Here is a 19,115-nt window from a genome sequence, read left to right as displayed (position 1 = left end):
TGTTCATGAGCCACAACTTGCAGACAATTGCATCTGTACATTGAATATCTGCAGGCAAGGCTTCCTCCACATCTCAGATAAGGCTCTCCTGCAGACATTCTGAGTTCACAGTGGATTTCATTCCGTCCCTGAATGCTATTTTCTGAAGAGGCTCCATAATGTGCATAACATTGCTGTTCCTGATAACTAGTAAACCCTTCCCCCTGTGTACACGTTCAAACACTGCTGAAGGAGCAGTCACCTGTCCATACACAGGGTGAATGGGTGAGGCCAGATGGCCAGCATCCACATTGGCCCTCTGCAGGGTGGTAATGCATTTGTATTGCTTGAGGCAGTGGGGGGGTTGAACCACTGGAGGGCACCTCAGCAGTCGAGCCTGTGGGCAAAACAAGCAACACTTGAGGTGTGCCATGCAATACACCAGATGCTCCGCCACCACAACACCCTGAGGCAGCAGCCTGAAGACAACTAACTGTAGGCAAAAGTGTCTTCAGCTGTTCACGAACTGTGGCCAGCTCCTCCTGCATCCGCACGCGGCATGCCCTCATCCTATCCATCCCAGGAATTCTAAGAAAACACAGAAAGAGCTAAATATGTAACTTGCTTCTCTGCAGGTGTGTAGCAGGGGACAGTTGGAACCTGATACAGCTGAAATGAACAGTTGTGTAGGCTGTTCAAAACGAATGAATGAATGAATAACTGCACCAAAGACTGCCTGAATTTACACTTTAAAGTCGCACCCATGTTTACTCTTGTTTGATTTTTGTGATGCTCATCTTATAACCTTTTTTCAAGACACTATCCATTCTGTTCAAATGCTCTTCCAAGCCGTTCACAGTCTGTGGCAGAATTACAATGTCATCAGCAGACCTCAAAGCTTTTATTTCTTCAGTGTAAACTTTAATTCCTTCTGCAATTTTTTTTTTAATTTCGTTTACTACTTGCTCAATGTACAGACTAAATAACATAGGGGGTGGGATACAACCGTGTCTTAACTCCCTCTCATTAATTACTTCCCTTTCATGTCCTTTGACTCTTGCAACTGCATTTTGGTTTCTGTACAGGCTATATATAACCTTCAACCCCTGTATTTTATCCCTGCTGCCTACAGAATTTTAAAGAGTGTATTCAAATTAGTGTTTTCAAAACTTTCTCTAAATCTATGAATCCTATAAATGTAGGTTTGCCTTTCTTTAACCTATCTTCTAAGGCAAATCATAGGGTCAGGATTGCCTTGCATGTTCCTATGTGAACTGAACTCATCCCCTCCAAAGCTAGCTTCTGCTAGGTTTTCCATTTGTATCAGTATTTTCCAACCATGGTTGTTAAACTGATAGTTCGGTAATATTCACATTGGTCAACATCTGATTTCCTTGGAATTGGAATTATTACATTCCTCGTGAATTCTGAGAGTATTTGCTCTGCCTCACATATATTGCGAACTAAGTGGAATAGTTTTCTCATGTCTGGCTCTCCCATGGATATCAGCAGCTCTGAAGGAATATTGTCAACTCCAGGGGCCTTGTTTCAGCATAGGTCTTCCAGTGCTCTGTCAAATTCTTCTTGAAGTATCATATTTCATATCAGCTCATCTTCATCTACTTCCTCTTCCCTTTCTGTAATATTGCTTTGTGTAGCCCCTCGATATATCCCTTCCTCCTTTCAACTTTCCTTTCTTTGCTTAGTACTGATCCATCTGAAATCTTGATTTTTGTACATCAGCTTACTTTTTTCCAAAGGCGTCTTTAATTATCCTGTAAGTGGTATCTATCTTCCCCCTACTTGTATAATATTTGCTTTTATCCTGTAGCCATTCCTGCTTAGCCATTTGCAATTTCTGTCAATCTGATTTTTTAGACTTTTGTATTCCCTTTTGCCTGCTTCATTTGCAGCATCTTTATATTTTCTTCATTCGTCACTTAAATTTAATATCTCCTGTGATATCCAAGGATTTCTGCCAGATCTTGTCTTTGTACGTAGTTGATCCTTTGCTACCTTCACTGTCTCATCTCTAAAAGTTATCTATTGGTCTTCTACTATATTCCTTTTCCCTTCCCCAGTCAGTAGTTGCCTATGCTCCCTCTGAAACTCTCAACCACCTCTCATTCTTTCAACTTACCCAGGCCCCATCTCCTTGATTTACTTCCTTTTTGCAAATTCTTTAGTTTTAATATACAGTTCAGAACCAATAAATCATGGGCAGAGTCCACAGCTACTTCAGGAAATGTTTTATAGTTTAAAATCTGAGCTCTGCCTTACCATTATGTAATTAGTCTGAAACCTTCCACTGTTTTCAGGTCTCTTCCATGTATATGAGGTGCAACTATAAAGTAATGAGGTTGATTTTCTTTGCAAGATGTGTCAACCCTGCAGGCTTGCATAGGCACAATATCTTTGACCTTGGTTTATAAGCTGCTTCTAGTCCAAGTGGCACATCGATCCACCTGCTCAGTCTTGAATTGTGCTCTAATAAGTTAACACGTTTTTGCGTCTCTCGTCACAGAAATGGAACTGCATAATATTGTGCAACGGTATGCCATTTCTTTATGTGTTAAATTGGGTGAAAACGCGACGACAACTTACAGTAAGCTTCAGAAGGCTTTTGGAGAGGAGGTTATGTCAAGATCTCAAGTTTTTTGTTGGCATAAAATGTTTAGTGAAGGCAGAATGAATGTTGAGGATGAAGACAGCAGTGGACGACCATCATCCTCATGAACGGATGTGAACTTGGCCAGGGTGCGTCAACTCGTACTATCTGATTGAAGATTATCCGTGAAAATGATTACAGAAGAACTGAACGTCAATCGAGAAACGGTTCGTGTGATAATAACTGAAGATCTTGGTATCAGAAAGATTTGTGCAAAAATGGTCCCCAAAAATCTCTCACAACAACGAGAAATGCGGAAAAATGTGGCAGCCAATCTGTTGGAGCAAACGGAAATCAATCCAGAATTGTTGAGCCATGTTATCACTGGTGATGAAAGTTTGTTTCTTCAGTAGGATCCAGAGACAAAATGCCAAAGTTCACAATGGTGCTCAGAGGGATCACCCAGACCAAAAAAAGCTCGCATGTCAAAGTCAAAAGTGAAATGCATGCTTGTGTGCTTCTTTGATTCCAAGGGAATTGTTCATAAAGAGTGGGTGCCTCCTGGACAAACAGTTAACCTATATTGCTACAAAGAAATTTTAGAAAGACTTCATAAAAGAGTTCTTCATGTCCGTGCCAACATTGCTGATAATTGGATTCTGCATCACGATAATGTGCCATCCATACTGCTGTGTCAGTACAGCAATTTTTACCTCAAAACAAATTTCAGTACTACCACAGCAACCTTATTCAACAGATATCGCTCTGTGCGACTTTTTTCTATTTCCAAGATTCAAAATGGCGGTCAAGGGACACCATTTTCAAACAACACAAGATGTCCAAAAAGCTGTGACGAGATTCTTGGAGGATATTACAGAAGATGAGTTCCAGAGACGTTACCTCAACTCCTTTGGTTCCATCAGATTCACCTGGTCCTACTCCAAATCCCATGCCACTTTCCTTGATGTTGACCTCCACCTGTCCAATGGCCAGCTTCACACGTCCGTCCACATCAAACCCACCAACAAGCAGCAGTACCTCCATTACGACAGCTGCCACCCATTCCACGTCAAACGGTCCCTTCCCTACAGCCTAGGTCTTCGTGGCAAACGAATCTGCTCCAGTCCGGAATCCCTGAAGCATTACACCAACAACCTGACAACAGCTTTCGCATCCCGCAACTACCCTCCTGACCTGGTACAGAAGCAAATAACCAGAGCCACTTCCTCATCCTCTCAAACCCAGAACCTCCCACAGAAGAACCACAAAAGTGCCCCACTTGTGACAGGATACTTTCCGGGATTGGATCAGATTCTGAATGTGGCTCTCCAGCAGGGATACGACTTCCTCAAATCCTGCCCTGAAATGAGATCCATCCTTCATGAAATCCTCCCCACTCCACCAAGAGTGTCTTTCCGCCGTCCACCTAACCTTCATAACCTCTTAGTTCATCCCTATGAAATCCCCAAACCACCTTCCCTACCCTCTGGCTCCTACCCTTATAACCGCCCCTGATGTAAAACCTGTCCCATGCACCCTCCCACCACCACCTACTCCAGTCCTGTAACCCGGAAGGTGTACACGATCAAAGGCAGAGCCACGTGTGAAAGCACCCACGTGATCTACCAACTGACCTGCCTACACTGTGATGCATTCTATGTGGGAATGACCAGCAACAAACTGTCCATTCGCATGAATGGACACAGGCAGACAGTGTTTGTTGGTAATGAGGATCACCCTGTGGCTAAACATGCCTTGGTGCACGGCCAGCACATCTTGGCGCAGTGTTGCACCGTCCGGGTTATCTGGATACTTCCCACTAACACCAACCTATCCGAACTCCGGAGATGGGAACTTTCTCTTCAATATATCCTCTCTTCCCGTTATCCACCAGGCCTCAATCTCCGCTAATTTCAAGTTGCCGCCACTCATACCTTACCTGTCATTCAACAACATCTTTGCCTCTGCACTTCTGCCTTGACTGACATCTCTGCCCAAACTCTTTGTCTTTAAATATGTCTGCTTGTTTCTGTATATGTGTGGATGGATATGTGTGTGTGTGCGCGCGAGTGTATACCCGTCCTTTTTTCCCCCTAAGGTAAGTCTTTCCGCTCCCGGGATTGGAATGACTCCTTACCCTCTCCCTTAAAACCCACATCCTTTCGTCTTTCCCTCTCCTTCCCTCTTTCCTGATGAGGCAACAGTTTGTTGCGAAAGCTTGAATTTTGTGTGTGTGTTTGTGTTTGTTTGTGTGTCTATCGACCTGCCAACACTTTCGTTCGGTAAGTCACATCATATATAGCGCAGGCAGGACGATAGACACACAAACAAACACAAACACACACACAAAATTCAAGCTTTCGCAACAAACTGTTGCCTCATCAGGAAAGAGGGGAAGGAGAGGGAAAGATGAAAGGATGTGGGTTTTAAGGGAGAGGGTAACGAGTCATTCCAATCCCGGGAGCGGAAAGACTTACCTTAGGGGGAAAAAAGGACAGGTATACACTCGCACACACACACATATCCATCCACACATATACAGACACAAGCAGACATATTTAAAGAACTCCTGTGGGAAGCGGATAAAAATTATCAGTGATGTGGGAAAAACGGAAATGGAAATAAAGCGAAAGTTATTAGAACTAGCCGAAATGGTTGTTTAAAAGGTGAAAGGAACTGTTTGTGAACTAGAAATGGTGGATTTTATAGCGGCGGTAGTGTTGAAAGCGGTAAAAAATTTATTTTTGGTTATGGTTTGGAAGTGGGTTACGTATTATTAAGTATATATAGGCGGGATAAAATTGTATAGCAGATTACGGTAAAAAGGAGAAGGTGAATACAAAGTGCAACTACTGGCAAAAACAGAAAGAGAAAATAAGACGACAGAAAAGATTTCGAAATGCAACAGTGGCAATAACAAACGTAATTGTTGGGTTCAAATTACTCATATCAATATAATAGAGGGAAACATTCCATGTGGGAAAAATATATCTAAAAACAAAGATGATGTGACTTACCGAACGAAAGCGCTGGCAGGTCGATAGACACACAAACAAACACAAACACACACACAAAATTCAAGCTTTCGCAACAAACTGTTGCCTCATCAGGAAAGAGGGGAAGGAGAGGGAAAGACGAAAGGATGTGGGTTTTAAGGGAGAGGGTAAGGAGTCATTCCAATCCCGGGAGGGGAAAGACTTACCTTAGGGGGAAAAAAGGACAGGTATACACTCGCGCACACACACACATATCGATCCACACATATACAGACACAAGCAGACATATTTAAAGACTATTGCTGACTTATTGCTGTTTTAGAATCAATCAATCCCTTACATATATAGATCTTAGGAATGATATACTGCTTGATTCAGGTTCCTGTCTGTGTACACAAAGGATTTTATATTGCCTAACTGGAGCCATGGTGATGCAGATGTTTTGAAGTACCTGTCATCTACACCAAACAGTGTCACTTCAAAACCACAATCAAGTGCACATCCAAATGCGGGATTATCAGTGAAGTACAACACTTAGAACTTAAAAATTTACACAAAGATTGAATATTCCAGAATAAACTGTCAGATATTCCAGATATACAAATGTAAAGTACTTCTCGAACTTTCCAGAATTGGTAGGTACGGAATAACAAATAATTGCTGATGGTCGGTTGTGAACTGGTGACCCACAACATGTCAGCCACTCACCATACTTTGTGGACCAGAACTCGGGGCAGGAAGAAATCCACAGCTAATATGCAACTTGTATGCTCGCTTTTGAATTCAGTGGCACCAAATTAACAAAGTTTAGTTTGTTAAGGCTTTCGTGGCCACTTGTTGACAAACTGCCTATTAGCTTCTGTCTCGGATTCTTCGGCTGATGTTCATCTAATGATTTTTCTGACATTTCACCAGCACGAGTGGCTGGCATTGTCAAAGCTTCTCCCTTCATTGCCGGTGGTGAACTGGAGCCGAGCTCGCGGCCGCAGACTATATGTACCGCGCGCCAACGTCCGAGGGCTTCTCTACAGTAATTTCCGGTGCGGTTCTCCTCTTGCTACCTGCGACGGTCGTTTGCTGCAGTACGGGAAGCCAGGATCCGTTTACCTTAAGGCTTTCCTCTTTCTTGTTGAAACTGTTCTCGTGTTTTTGTATTTCTACAGTTTCTCTGAACAAGCGCATGTGATAGTGCTTCTCTACAGGCAGGTACATATAGTCTGCGGCCACGAGCTCAGCTCCAGTAAACCACCGGCAATGAAGGGTGAAGCTTTGACAATGCCAGCCACTCGTGCTGGCGAAACGTCTGAAAAATCATTAGATGAACGTCGGCCGAAGAACCCGAGACAGAAGCCAATAGGCAGTTTGTCAAAGTTTAGTTTATTTGACTTTGATAACGTTCATGTGTTGAACAGTGTAATCAGTGTAATAAATTTAGTATGAGACAGTTGAGGAGGAATCACCAATTTCAGTGTTTCTTTGAAAGAAAAGTAACAGTGTCAACTCAGTATAGCTTACACACTACTTAGATGATAGTGTTTGGTTGCTTCCCACCAGTTATAAGGGAAACAACTCTTAACATACAGAATGAGATTTTCACTCTGCAGCGGAGTGTGCGCTGATATGAAACTTCCTGGTGGATTAAAACTGTGTGCCTGACCGAGACTCGAACTCGGGACCTTTGCCTTTCACAGGCAAGTGCTCTACCATCTGAGCTACCGAAGCACGACTCACGCCCGGTACTCGCAGCTTTACTTCCGCCAGTATCTCGTCTCCTACCTTCCAAACTTTACAGAAGCTCTCCTGCGAACCTTGCAGAACTAGCACTCCTGAAAGAAAGGATATTGCGGAGACATGGCTTAGCCACAGCCTGGGGGATGTTTCCAGAATGAGATTTTCACTCTGCAGTGAAGTGTGCGCTGATATGAAACTTCCTGGCAGATTAAAACTGTGTGCCCGACCGAGACTCGAACTCGGGATCTTTGCCTTTGGCAGGCAAGTGCTCTACCATGTGAGTTACCGAAGCACTTGCCCACGGTAGCTCAGATGGTAGAGCACTTGCCCGCGAAAGGCAAAGGTCCCGAGTTCGAGTCTCGGTCGGGCACACAGTTTTAATCCGCCAGGAAGTTTCAACTCTTAACATGGTTATACAGTAAGGTGTGAGAAGCAATTGCATTCCGTGTCTTAGGATTACCTCTTCTAATGCGTAATGTTTTTAATCAAAGCTCATAAGTATATCAAGCACCCAGTATTTCAAATAATTTCAAACTTACAATGGCAAATACTGCAGTTTATTCGTATGTGCTTTGCCCTCTAAATGGCAGTAGTAGATTAATATTGTCCATTCTTACATTTCAGTCTTTAATTCTATTGGGTGGTTATAATTAAACTTTCCCTATTCAACTCATTATAACATGGAAATTAATTACTTTACATGTACCAAACTTTGTGGCATTAATGTCCAGGGTATTGGGTGCACGATTTCCACGCGTCACAACGCCACCGTCCAGTCCTGACAACAGCCACCGGCTGCTGTGATCAGTCATCGTGATTCATAGTTACACACATATGATCAGTTGCAGTGCACGTGAGCTGGGACAACATGAGCTTGAACAAATGGGGCAGGACATTATCCGTGAAGCTCTATTACCAAATCAACAGTAATGCTGCAGCTGCACTTCGAGAATATTGCCAGCTGAAAGGATTATGGGAGGGTTCTCTTTCTCCACCTGCTGTGTGGAGCATGATGAAGTAGTTCGAATCATCTGGATAACTGGGCGTCACTCTGGGAAGAGGCTGATGACCAGTTGCACCGAAGGTGGTTTATGAAGTTGCTGTTGGTATGGCAGACAAATGCTGTGCGCAATTCCCGATCATCAGGCACTGCGCGTGCTGTGTCACGATAGTGGAACAACCCGTGGTCCACTGTACAGAAGGTGCTTTGAACCATTCTCAAATGGTATCCGAATTAGGTCCATATCGTACAGCAGTTTGCACCACAGGATGCATGATGACGTGTTGACTTCTCTTTCCACTTTTTCGCAAGGATTGAAGTTGACAAGGGCTGGCCTTGGAGCATGCTATGGACAGACGAAGGTGGTTTTTCTCTGATGGGTGAGGCAAACACACAGAATTGCTGAGCGTGGAGATCTTCGTCTCCAGTCACTGTGCACGAAATTTCTCTGTATGGTGAATGTGTCGCCATATGATGTGGCTTCATGGCTTTGTTCATCATTGGCCCATTCTTTTTAAACAGATTGGTGCTCAAGGGCCAAAGGCATGCAGTGTGACTGGCCAGAGTTACTGCGATATGCTTCACCAGTATTTCGTAGCCACCCTACAGGGGAAAGAGATCTTATCAGTCTCATCAGACGTCTTATCAGCTGATCATTTCCAAATTCTTGGTTGGCATGATCGCTTGATCTCACTCCCTGTGATTTCTGGTTGTAGGGCTATCTGAAGGACAGGGTTACCAGGGGAATATTCACATGTGTGCTGATCTGAACTGCAGCATATTGAGAGTGTTAGCCGGCATACCTACAGACATGCTTCGTTCTGCTGTACGGAATGCAATCCTGCACTTTCTGACTCTTCTGGACACTGATGGGCACCATATTGAGCCCATTTTGCAGCAGTAATGGTACTAGTATGTAATGGTATGATGTACCATAGCAGCACATTAAAAGTGTTTCAATTGAATTGATTCTGCATTATTTCTCTTCCCCATGTCCTTGGCATCAATGCTACCAAGTTTGGTCCTCATTTGGTAATTAGTTTCCATGAGTCAACTACATATCTAAAATCAGTGATGCTGATTAAGTTCAGGATCAGTTCTGTGCCCCCCTCCCTCACCTTGCCCCACACACAGCAAGATCCACAATCACTCCATTTCCTCACAAGAGCTAGCAGGCAGTAGATACTGGCACTCGAGGTGAACACAGGTTCCTGGACTTCTAGAAGGTGCTCATACAATCTTGAGAAAGTCACCCAGAACCGTGGGTCAGGGGAGACTTACCTCACAGGGTGAGAAGGAAAGACTGATTTGATTGTTGGGGACTGCATCGGACGAGGTTTGAAAACCTGAGAGTTTAAAGGTGAAAGACAGGGTAACATGCTAGACAGAGATTACTGCTTAAACATCATGTATGAGTAAATAAGAGTGAAAAGCTAAGTGCATTGTACGTAACACAGGAGGGAGGGGCCGGCGAAAAATATACAGATAAGAAAATGAAAGATGTAGAAAACTAAGATGGAGTGAAGGAAGGAGTAGTTACTTGAAGAAATCCTGAGGTGGATGAAGTTAACGTAAATTAAGGCCACATGGATGGCAAGAATGAAAGGCATGGTGTAACACTAGTTCCCACCTGCAGAGTTCTGAGAACCTGGTGTCTGGGGGAAGAACACAGATGGCACATATGGTGAAACAGGCACCAAGGTCATGATTGTCATGTTGTAGAAAATGTTCTGCAACAGGATATTGCATGTTACCAGTATACACTCTCTGCCTATGTCCACTTACCCTAACTGATAATTTGGTGGTAGTCATGTCACTGTAAAAGGCCAAACAGTGTTCAAATAACAGTTGGTATATGACATGTTTCACAGATGGCTCCGCCTTTGACAGTATATGTTTTGCCAGTTACAAGGCTGATGTAGGTGGCGATAGGAGGGTGCATAGGGCAAGTCTTGCAGTGGGGAAAGTCACAGGGGTAGGAGGGGTAGGAGCCATAGAGTAGGGAGATGGATACAGAAGGAGCATAGGGTCAGGGTGACAAAAAGTTATTCTAGTTGTTGTGCGCAAAATCTCAGACAGAATGGATGTCATTTCAGGGTATGGTTTTAGGAAGTCATGGCCTTGTTGAAGTAGCTGATTAATACATGGACCAGGATAATACTGAGTGACCAGTGGTGTGCTCCGAAGTTGTTATTTGGATGGATCAGCAGTCCAGGCTTGGATGTGATGACCCAGGAAAACTGCTTTTGTACTAGGCTGGTGGGGTAATTATGTCCAGTGAACCCTGAGGTGAGAATGATGTTGTCTTGCTGTAAGGAGTCTGCATCCAAACAAATACATTTGCCTTGAATGCCAAGGCTGTATGGGAGGGAACATTTGATATGGAAAGAGTGGTAACTGTCAAAATGTAAGTACTGTTGTTTTTTAGTAGGTTTTTATGTGGCCAGGAGTGTGTAGCTGGTTTTCGGTGAGGAAGACATCAACATCAAGGAAAATGGCTTGGGATTCGGAATATGACCATGTGAAATTTAGTTGGGGGAAGATATTCAGAAGTTCCAGGAATTTGAACAAGTCTTCCTCACCATGGGTCCATATGGTAAAGACATCATCAATGTACCTAAACCAAATTAGGGGTTAGAGTTATGGATCCCAGAAAAGCCCCCTTAAAGTGACCCATGAAAAGGTTGGCATAGGAAGGAGCCATCTTGGTTCCCGTGACCATACCCCTAATCTGTTTGTATGTCTGCCCCTCAAAGGTGAAGTAGTTGTTGGTAAGAATAAAGTTGTCTGCCTCTCAAAGGTGAAGTAGTTGTTGATAAGAATAAAGTTGATTAAAGTGAGTAGGCAGGATGCCATAGGTTTGGAATCAGGTGGGCACGGTCAGCAGCAGACCGACCATGTACATTGGGGATGTTGGTATATAGGGAGATGGCATCAAACATGACAAGCAAGGTGTGTGGTGGGAGTGTGACAAGCAAGGATTTCAGACGATTTAGGAAATGGTTGATATCTTTGTTTTTGTTGTTTGATTAGCTGTTTGATTGGATTAAAGTGTGCCTTGCAAATAGAAAACAGCATGTCAGTCTTAACAGAGATAAATCTTCAGACATACAAATTGCAGAGAATAGGTGCTTGGTGCAGGGATAGGCAAATGTAATGTACTGCACATAAATAGATGGAGAGTTCCATTGTTTTGTGGTAACACCATTGCCAAACAGTCACTAGAAGCACCCCCTTGCATTAGATATCTGACATTATGTGTACAGAGCAATTAAAGTGGAACAACAAGAAGCTAATGCAGGTGTTAGACTGAGATTCATTGGAAGTACCCTTAGGAAGTGTAGTCCACGCATGAAGGAGGTCACTTAAAAACTCGTGTTCAACTGAAACTTGAGTATTACTCAATAGTCTGGGACCTTGTATAATTGTCTGGGACCATGGGACCAGGTATAATCAACAGATGAGTTTGAGATCAAAAGCAGAGTAGTATATTTGTCATAGGCTCATTTAATCTTTTCATGGCTGCAAAGCACAAGCATCCTGCCTGACTGGCCAGCTGACAGGGATGAACATATTGTGCACATGGCCAGTGGACAGCTGACTCAGCCTGATGACTGCTGCAGGCTATGGCCACTGTAAGCTAATTGTATGTTCCAGTGTGCGTAGAACCACTCTTCAATAATATTCTTTATAAAATCAGTATCCCTGTGTACTGTCACAATGATTGCAGTTTCATGTGTTTGGCTGTGTGTGCCAGATTCTGATTCGTGTGGCAGTGAATGTTTCTGATAAACTGCAAGAACTTTTGGTGCACTGCTCACCTTTTGCAACATCTGATACATCAGTTCTATAGGATAATTCATGCCCTGTCAGATCATATATGTTAGTATCAAGTATAGTTTATAGATTAGGAAATCAGATTTCATTTGCTTGGCTGCGTGGACTGTTTTCTGTTCTGGGCAGGGCACCATCACATATTGCTGAGACACTGCACATATCTGCTCTACTGCTCTCATTTTGTAACTTCTGATATGTCAGTTCATTAGGATCATTCAAGTCCTTACAATTATAATGTTTGTGTCTCTTGTATTGTGTATGCTAGGAAATTAAATGGCATCTATTAGATAGCCTCAATAGCAGAAAGGGCCCAGGAAAAGGCGAAAGCTGTAGTGCTTTCCGTCATTTGAAAGAAGAGCAGATAATGACAGTATTGACAGTGAAATAAAAGTTATTAATTTATTGAATATTCATTTTTACTGAGATAAACGAAACAGTGGAATGTTGGGAGAGTCCACTTGACGGGAAGCAACCCAGGCAGGTGAACAATCGTACAGCACGCACGTCTAACAGTCATACGGCACTGTGGAGAGACTTTTTGAACACCCCGTAGAAATAAACAAGTAAGGTCTGTTTGAATTCTTCCACTGTAATCAAAACTCAAAACTCCTCGCCATCTCAGTTATGGAGCTTTCCACAGACGTCCACACAGTCACTACACTAATATCATATCCTTCAAAGAGCCCTTTATGTATCAATATATGCGGCTGAAGAAGCCTTATTGTTTTCCCTCGCATATGTAATTTCATGCACACATTAGGAACCCCCAAGCCTAACTGTGCCCAGACAAGTGTTGTCTGGAAGCTCTTTCTCCCTCCACCCCCTCCCTCCCTCCATTGCTCTCTCTCTCTCTCTCTCTCTCTCTCTCTCTCTCTCTCTCTCTCCATGAAACCTTGTTGTTGTTGTTTTTGTTGTTGTGGTCTTCAGTCCTGAGACTGGTTTGACGCAGCTCTCCATTCTACTCTATCCTGTGCAAGCTTCTTCATCTCCCAGTACCTACTGCAACCTACGTCCTTCTGAATCTGCTTAGTGTATTCATCTCTTAGTCCATAAAATTAGCCAATCAATTCTGTATGCTCCTGTATTCTCCTACTGTAAAAGTACATGCGAGCAAGGGTTCCCAGATTAAACAGCTGTGGATCATGCAGAACTACAACTCAGAGGAGACAGGAGGACTGAATTGAAGAACAGGATAGTACTTGAAACTTCCTGGCAGATTAAAACTGTGTGCCCGACCGAGACTCGAACTCGGGACCTTTGCCTTTCGCGGGCAAGTGCTCGCAGGAGAGCTTCTGTAAAGTTTGGAAGGTAGGAGACGAGATACTGGCAGAAGTAAAGCTGTGAGGACCGGGCGTGAGTCGTGCTTCAGTAGCTCAGATGGTAGAGCACTTGCCTGCGAAAGGCAAAGGTCCCGAGTTCGAGTCTTGGTCGGGCACACAGTTTTAATCTGCCAGGAAGTTTCATATCAGCGCACACTCCGCTGCAGAGTGAAAATCTCATTCTGGAGGATAGTACTTATTAGTTAACTTTCCTTTCTGCTGTGCCTCTCTCTCTCTCTCTCTCTCTCTCTCTCTCTCTCTCTCTGTGTTGATCTGGGCATGACTAAGATTCTGTTACATAATGAGGATTCCAGCAGTAAATAAATAAAAGCCAGAAACAATTTAAAGCTTGGAGCCATTATCAGACTGATAGTTCTAATGATGTAAGGTGTATCTGTACCAATAAATATTATAAATGAGTTTTTAAGAATAGTAATAATGATTAAAGTTAATGTGTAAAGGTGCGCTCCATGTTATTCTTATGGTTATTAGGGACTGGTGTGTTTCGCGGCAACTCTGGTGGGGTCATAGAATACCAGCATACCATGTAACTCTGAAAGATCCGTCTCTACAAAAGGGAATGGTGTGTATATATTTATTTCAAATGGCTTTTATTATAAAAAACTTAAAGTTTACCATACAATTGAATGTCAAGATAGAACACAATATTTCCAAGTACAGTTTTGAAACCTGGATTTTTCAAAAATGTTTTAGTCTGAATATTGTCGTGAGTAAGTATTGTTTTGTGAAACACTTTATTTTGCAGTCCAGTGTGTAATACTTTATTATGAAACAAAAAGGCAGGAAAAGAAATGATGAAACTGAGAAATGCTCCCAAATATTGGGTCAATTAAGATCTTAGGAGTTCATTAAGAATAGTATCATCTAACTGAACTGTCACTATAAAAGCAAGAGATGTTAATGCGGTTGGAAATAGTGAATTGAAATTGACAGAAAAGGAAATACTATTTTAAGATGCAGAGAATGTGATGTGCTTCAGTTATGGCTGCGATAATACACTTAATGTTCCTGTAATTCATAGGACTTTGAAACAAATAGTTGGACAAACTGTAGTAAAGAACGACAGTGTAGCACATTACCTAAAATATAAAATAATTACACTGTCACTCATATGAAACAAAATTACATGAAATAGTGATATTGTTTATTAGTAATAAGGTCAGGTGATTGTGTCATTAGGTAATAACATCTGCATCCATCGACATCTACATGACTCCTCTGCAACTCATACTTAAGTGCTTGGCAGATGCTTCATCAAACCACATTCAGACTATGTCTCAACCATTCCACTATCATACCGTGTGTGGGAGAAACAACCACACAAATTTTTCAGTGTGAGCTCTAATTTTTCTTATTTTATTATGACAGTTACTTCCCCCTTGTAGATGGGCATCAACAAAATATTGCTTTCATTCAGAGGAGAAAGTTGGTGACTCAGATTCCATGGAAGTATCTCACAGCGATGAAAAAAATCTTATTTTAATGATTGCTGCTCCAAATTGCGCATCTTCTCTGTGACACTCTCTCCCTTATTTCACAGTAATATGAAATGAACTGCCCTTTCCCCCCAACATTACCCATCATCCTATCTGGTAAGAATCCCATACTGTGCAGTAATATTCCAGAAGAGCATGGGCATCTCTTTCGTGTATCTGTTGCATCTTCTAAATGTTCTGCCAATAAAACACAGTCGTTGGTTAACTGTTCCCACAGCATTTTCTGTGTGGTTGTTCCAATTTAAATTGTTTGTAATTGTAATCCCTAGGCACTTAGAGGAATTTGCAGCCTTTGGGTTTGTGTGATGTATCATGTAGCCAAAATTTAACAATTTCATTTAGTACTTACATGGATGACCTCACATATTTATGGTTTAGAGTCAGTTGCTACTTTTCGCACCAGGTAATCTTCTCTAAATAATTGATTTTGATCTTCTGATGACTTTTTCCAGTGATAAATGACAGCATCCTCTGCGAACAATCTTTAAATCATTTATGTAGATTAGGAATAATAGTGACAATAGTGGGCTTAATAACACTTCCTTGGGGAACGCCAGGGTATCACTTCCATTTTACCTGATGATTTTCCATCAGTTAGTATGAAATGTTACCTTTCTGACAGGTAGTCATGAATCCAGTTGCACAACTTAAATGATATTTCACAGCCCAAAGGCATACAATTTGGTTAGAAGCAACTTCTGAGGAACAGTGTCAGAAGCCTTCTGGAAATGTAGAAATGTGGACTCAGTTTGAGATTCACTGTGGATATCACTGATTTCTTCATGTGAATGAAGAATCCACACCATTTCAGTCCTTCAAATGAGCAAAATCCACTTGTTGTATGTTAGTGGGAGGGGGGCGGGGGGGGGGGGGGGGGGGCGACACAGACCATTTTTGGACTGGTGAACAAGAAGTTGAACAACAATCAGACAGGAACATTTGCTTACAGTTTTGAGTTTATAATTGAAGTAACCATAGATTGAACACAGGTTAAGACCAGCACTTGCATATTTTCTTACCTGTACTTCGTATGTCGAGAGAAGAGCTCTGACAGCTGGCAGCGCAGTTGCCAATATTCCACATGCACGGACAGTGAGCCAGCAGTGGTCTCCAGCACTATGGCAACTCTGGGGCGTTGTCATGGTAACGAAACAAAAGCTCACGATCTGATTGGCCATCATGGATGTCCAAAGCAAGTGCGCCAAGGCTGTGTCAGCTGTCGGAGCTTTTCTCTCCCCATATGAACTGTAGTCTGGTGAGTGCTTGTTTCCTTGCAGCATCATTGTCCATCTGCATGCTAAACCTAAATTAAAAAGGTTGAGAAACAATGTGATGAAAGTGAAATGTTTCGGTAATTTAACTAAGTGCACAAGTATTCTCTGGGCATCACCTCAGTTCATATAAAAAGTAATGCAAATGTAGCTCTTTCACTGCTGCTTTTCTGTTGGCTCAACTCTTGTGCTATTTTACATCTGCAGTTTGAATCATGAGGTAAAGTAATATAAGTCCATTGTTGACATTGTGTGGATGTCTTCCAAGCATTATTCACTTCAGTGGCAGGACAGATAAAGGCAAGCTGATAAATATGAATTAAAATTCTGTTAATACTCAGTATTTTAGTTACCAAATGATGTCGTGTTAAGTATTGGCACACTTCAAAAGATATGAAAATGTACTTAACTGAGGTGGTTGTTATCTGTAAGTTTAAAATGCATTCTTTTATAAGTGTGCCACAGCAGCCAGAGACTGGTCGTGTGTGTGTGTGTGTGTGTGTGTGTGTGTGTGTGTGTGTGTGTGTGTGTGTGTGTTGGTGTTGGTTGTCTATTTCCAATGAAGACCTTGTCTCTGCTATATGGTGAGTAGCAACTATCTCTTTCATAGTATTGTTACATTCCTTCTGGGATTTTCCATTGTTTGTTTTCTTTTATAATTCTGTTGATATGCCTTAGTGTACTGTGCATGCATTGACATACAAAGTTGAAAATGAGATATATAATAACATTTTTATGGACATACACATTTCGAGGAAATTTCATTTAGGGAAAGAAAGACTTACTAGAAGGGAATGAAAATCTTTTATGTTTGGTGCTCCACAGTTTGTAAATATTTGTTAAAAGTTACTTTGCTGTACACTATGAGCTGTGTGTAAAATATTTAACTGTTGGACTGGTGTTGAGGCATATAACCCATCACTGGTGGCATCTGATACAAGGGATAAACAATAAATATGTACAAATCAATGTCTATAACATACACACATTTTGTATACATAACAATAGAAGTATAATGTTGCTTGCTTATTGTGTATGTCTGCATTAAATGGCAAGTGTATTTAGTATGAAATCCTTGTGATAAAATTGGTGTAGATCTAGAGAACACAGAACCCCAAGCATATTTAATATCTGATTGTAGCCATGTCTCTGTTATCATGACAGGATCCATTATGTGTCTTATCTCTGTGGTACTTAAGGTGTCATGAGTACATGTTATTGGTGTCAGATGCTAAACTAACTCCCACATTTCTTGGTTGTATTGGACCGACTGTCATGGGATGTCATGGAACTGCTGGTCAGTGCAAAGAGTATTATATTATATTACAGGTCTCTTATTATCTCTGAGGCCTTATTTAGATATATCTGTGACATGCCCCTGCCGCCCCCCCCCCCAACCTTCTCTCTCTCTCTCTCTCTCTCTCTCTCTCTCTCTCTCTCAGAAAATTATAGATTGCTACTCACCATAAAAATGACTCGTCGAGTTGCAGACAGGCACAACAAAAAGACTGTTTTACAGCAGTTCCAACAGGTCATCTTCATGGTGAGCAGCAATCTATCCTTTTCCTAATATTGTTGATATTCCAAACTGGAGATTCCATTTGTGTGTATGTGAACAGTTAGTTAAACTGGAATATATAAAAAGTAAATAAGGGTAGAGTATGTAAAGAGACTAACAATCCAAGCAACCCTTAGCAATTGCTAAATATTGTGATTGAGCAGGTCACTAAAACGATAATTTCTGCAGCGGACATTGCTTTCCCTCGTTCTCTAGAGTGCCCCCGGCGAAAGACAGTCCCTTGGTGGTTGCTGGAAGTCGCTGAGGCAATTAAAGATCTTCAGCGAGCTCTACAGAGACATAAGCAGCACCCTTCCCTAGGACACCTAATAGCCTTTAAGCGTCTCTGTGGCCATGTTCGCCTGCTTATAAAATCACGGAAACAGGAGTGTTGGGAGAGGTACATGTCAACCATTGGGTGCCATATGTCACCTTTCCAAGTCTGGACAAAGATCAGATGTCTTTTTGGATACCAGACCCCCAACAGGTGTCCCTGGCGCTACCATCAATAGCTTGCTCTGTACCGACGCAAACGCGATTACCGAGCACTTTGCTGAGCACTATGCTGGAGCCTCCACAACGGAGAACTATCCCCCAGCCTTTCGCACCCTCAAATGGCGAATGGAAAGGAAAGTCCTTTCATTCACTACATGCCACAGTGAACCCTATAATGCCCCATTTACAGAGTGGGAGCTCCTCAGCACCCTTGCACATTGTCCCGACACAGCTTCTGGGCCGGATCGGATCCACAGTCAGGTGATTAAACATCTCTCGTCTGATGACAAGCCACATCTCCTCATCATCTACCCCCCCCCCCCCCCCTTGCGGGTTCGGGGGTTAGAATAGGCCCGCGGTATTCCTGCCTGTCGTAAGAGGCGACTAAAATGAGTCTCAAATGTTTCGGCCTTATGTGATGGTCCCCTCTCGGGTTTGACCTCCATCTTTCTAAATTATTCCGAAGAGCGAGCCAATTGGGGAAGGGCGCCTTACATGGTGCACTGTCTCCATCGTGCATTGAGACCTTTAGCCGGCTTTTTCGTCGTTGCAATGGTGTCCCGCTCGTTTTCCATCTCTTGGGCGAGGATACGTCCCTGGGTGCGATTACCACACTGCACTCTGCAGTGTTGCTTTTAACTGCGACGACGACCTTGGACATTTTTGCACCTAAGATCCAGCACGGTAGCCAGTCCATTGTGGTGGGGCCGCCATGTACCCTGTTGGTTGTAGCCCCCTGACAACACAGGGATCGCTCTACTGATGCCTGCGCCGTTAACTCCCCGCGTATGTCAAGGAGTAGAT

General features: G+C 42.6%; 1 protein-coding gene across 1 annotated transcript in view; it reads left to right on the top strand.

Annotated features, from left to right (window-relative positions):
- Positions 1 to 19,115, top strand: part of LOC126259206 (valine--tRNA ligase) — a 235,842-nt gene that overhangs the window by 110,282 nt on the left and 106,445 nt on the right. The window contains exon 10 of the mRNA XM_049955797.1: positions 13,963 to 14,053. Coding sequence (XP_049811754.1) covers positions 13,963 to 14,053 — 91 coding nt within the window. The remainder of the gene's footprint in view (positions 1 to 13,962; positions 14,054 to 19,115) is intronic.

This window comes from Schistocerca nitens, chromosome 5, assembly GCF_023898315.1.
Source record: "Schistocerca nitens isolate TAMUIC-IGC-003100 chromosome 5, iqSchNite1.1, whole genome shotgun sequence".
NCBI classification, from domain to species: Eukaryota; Metazoa; Arthropoda; class Insecta; order Orthoptera; family Acrididae; genus Schistocerca; species Schistocerca nitens.
The sequence above is the reverse complement of the archived record's forward strand: the minus strand, read 5'-3'. Positions and strand labels throughout refer to the sequence as shown.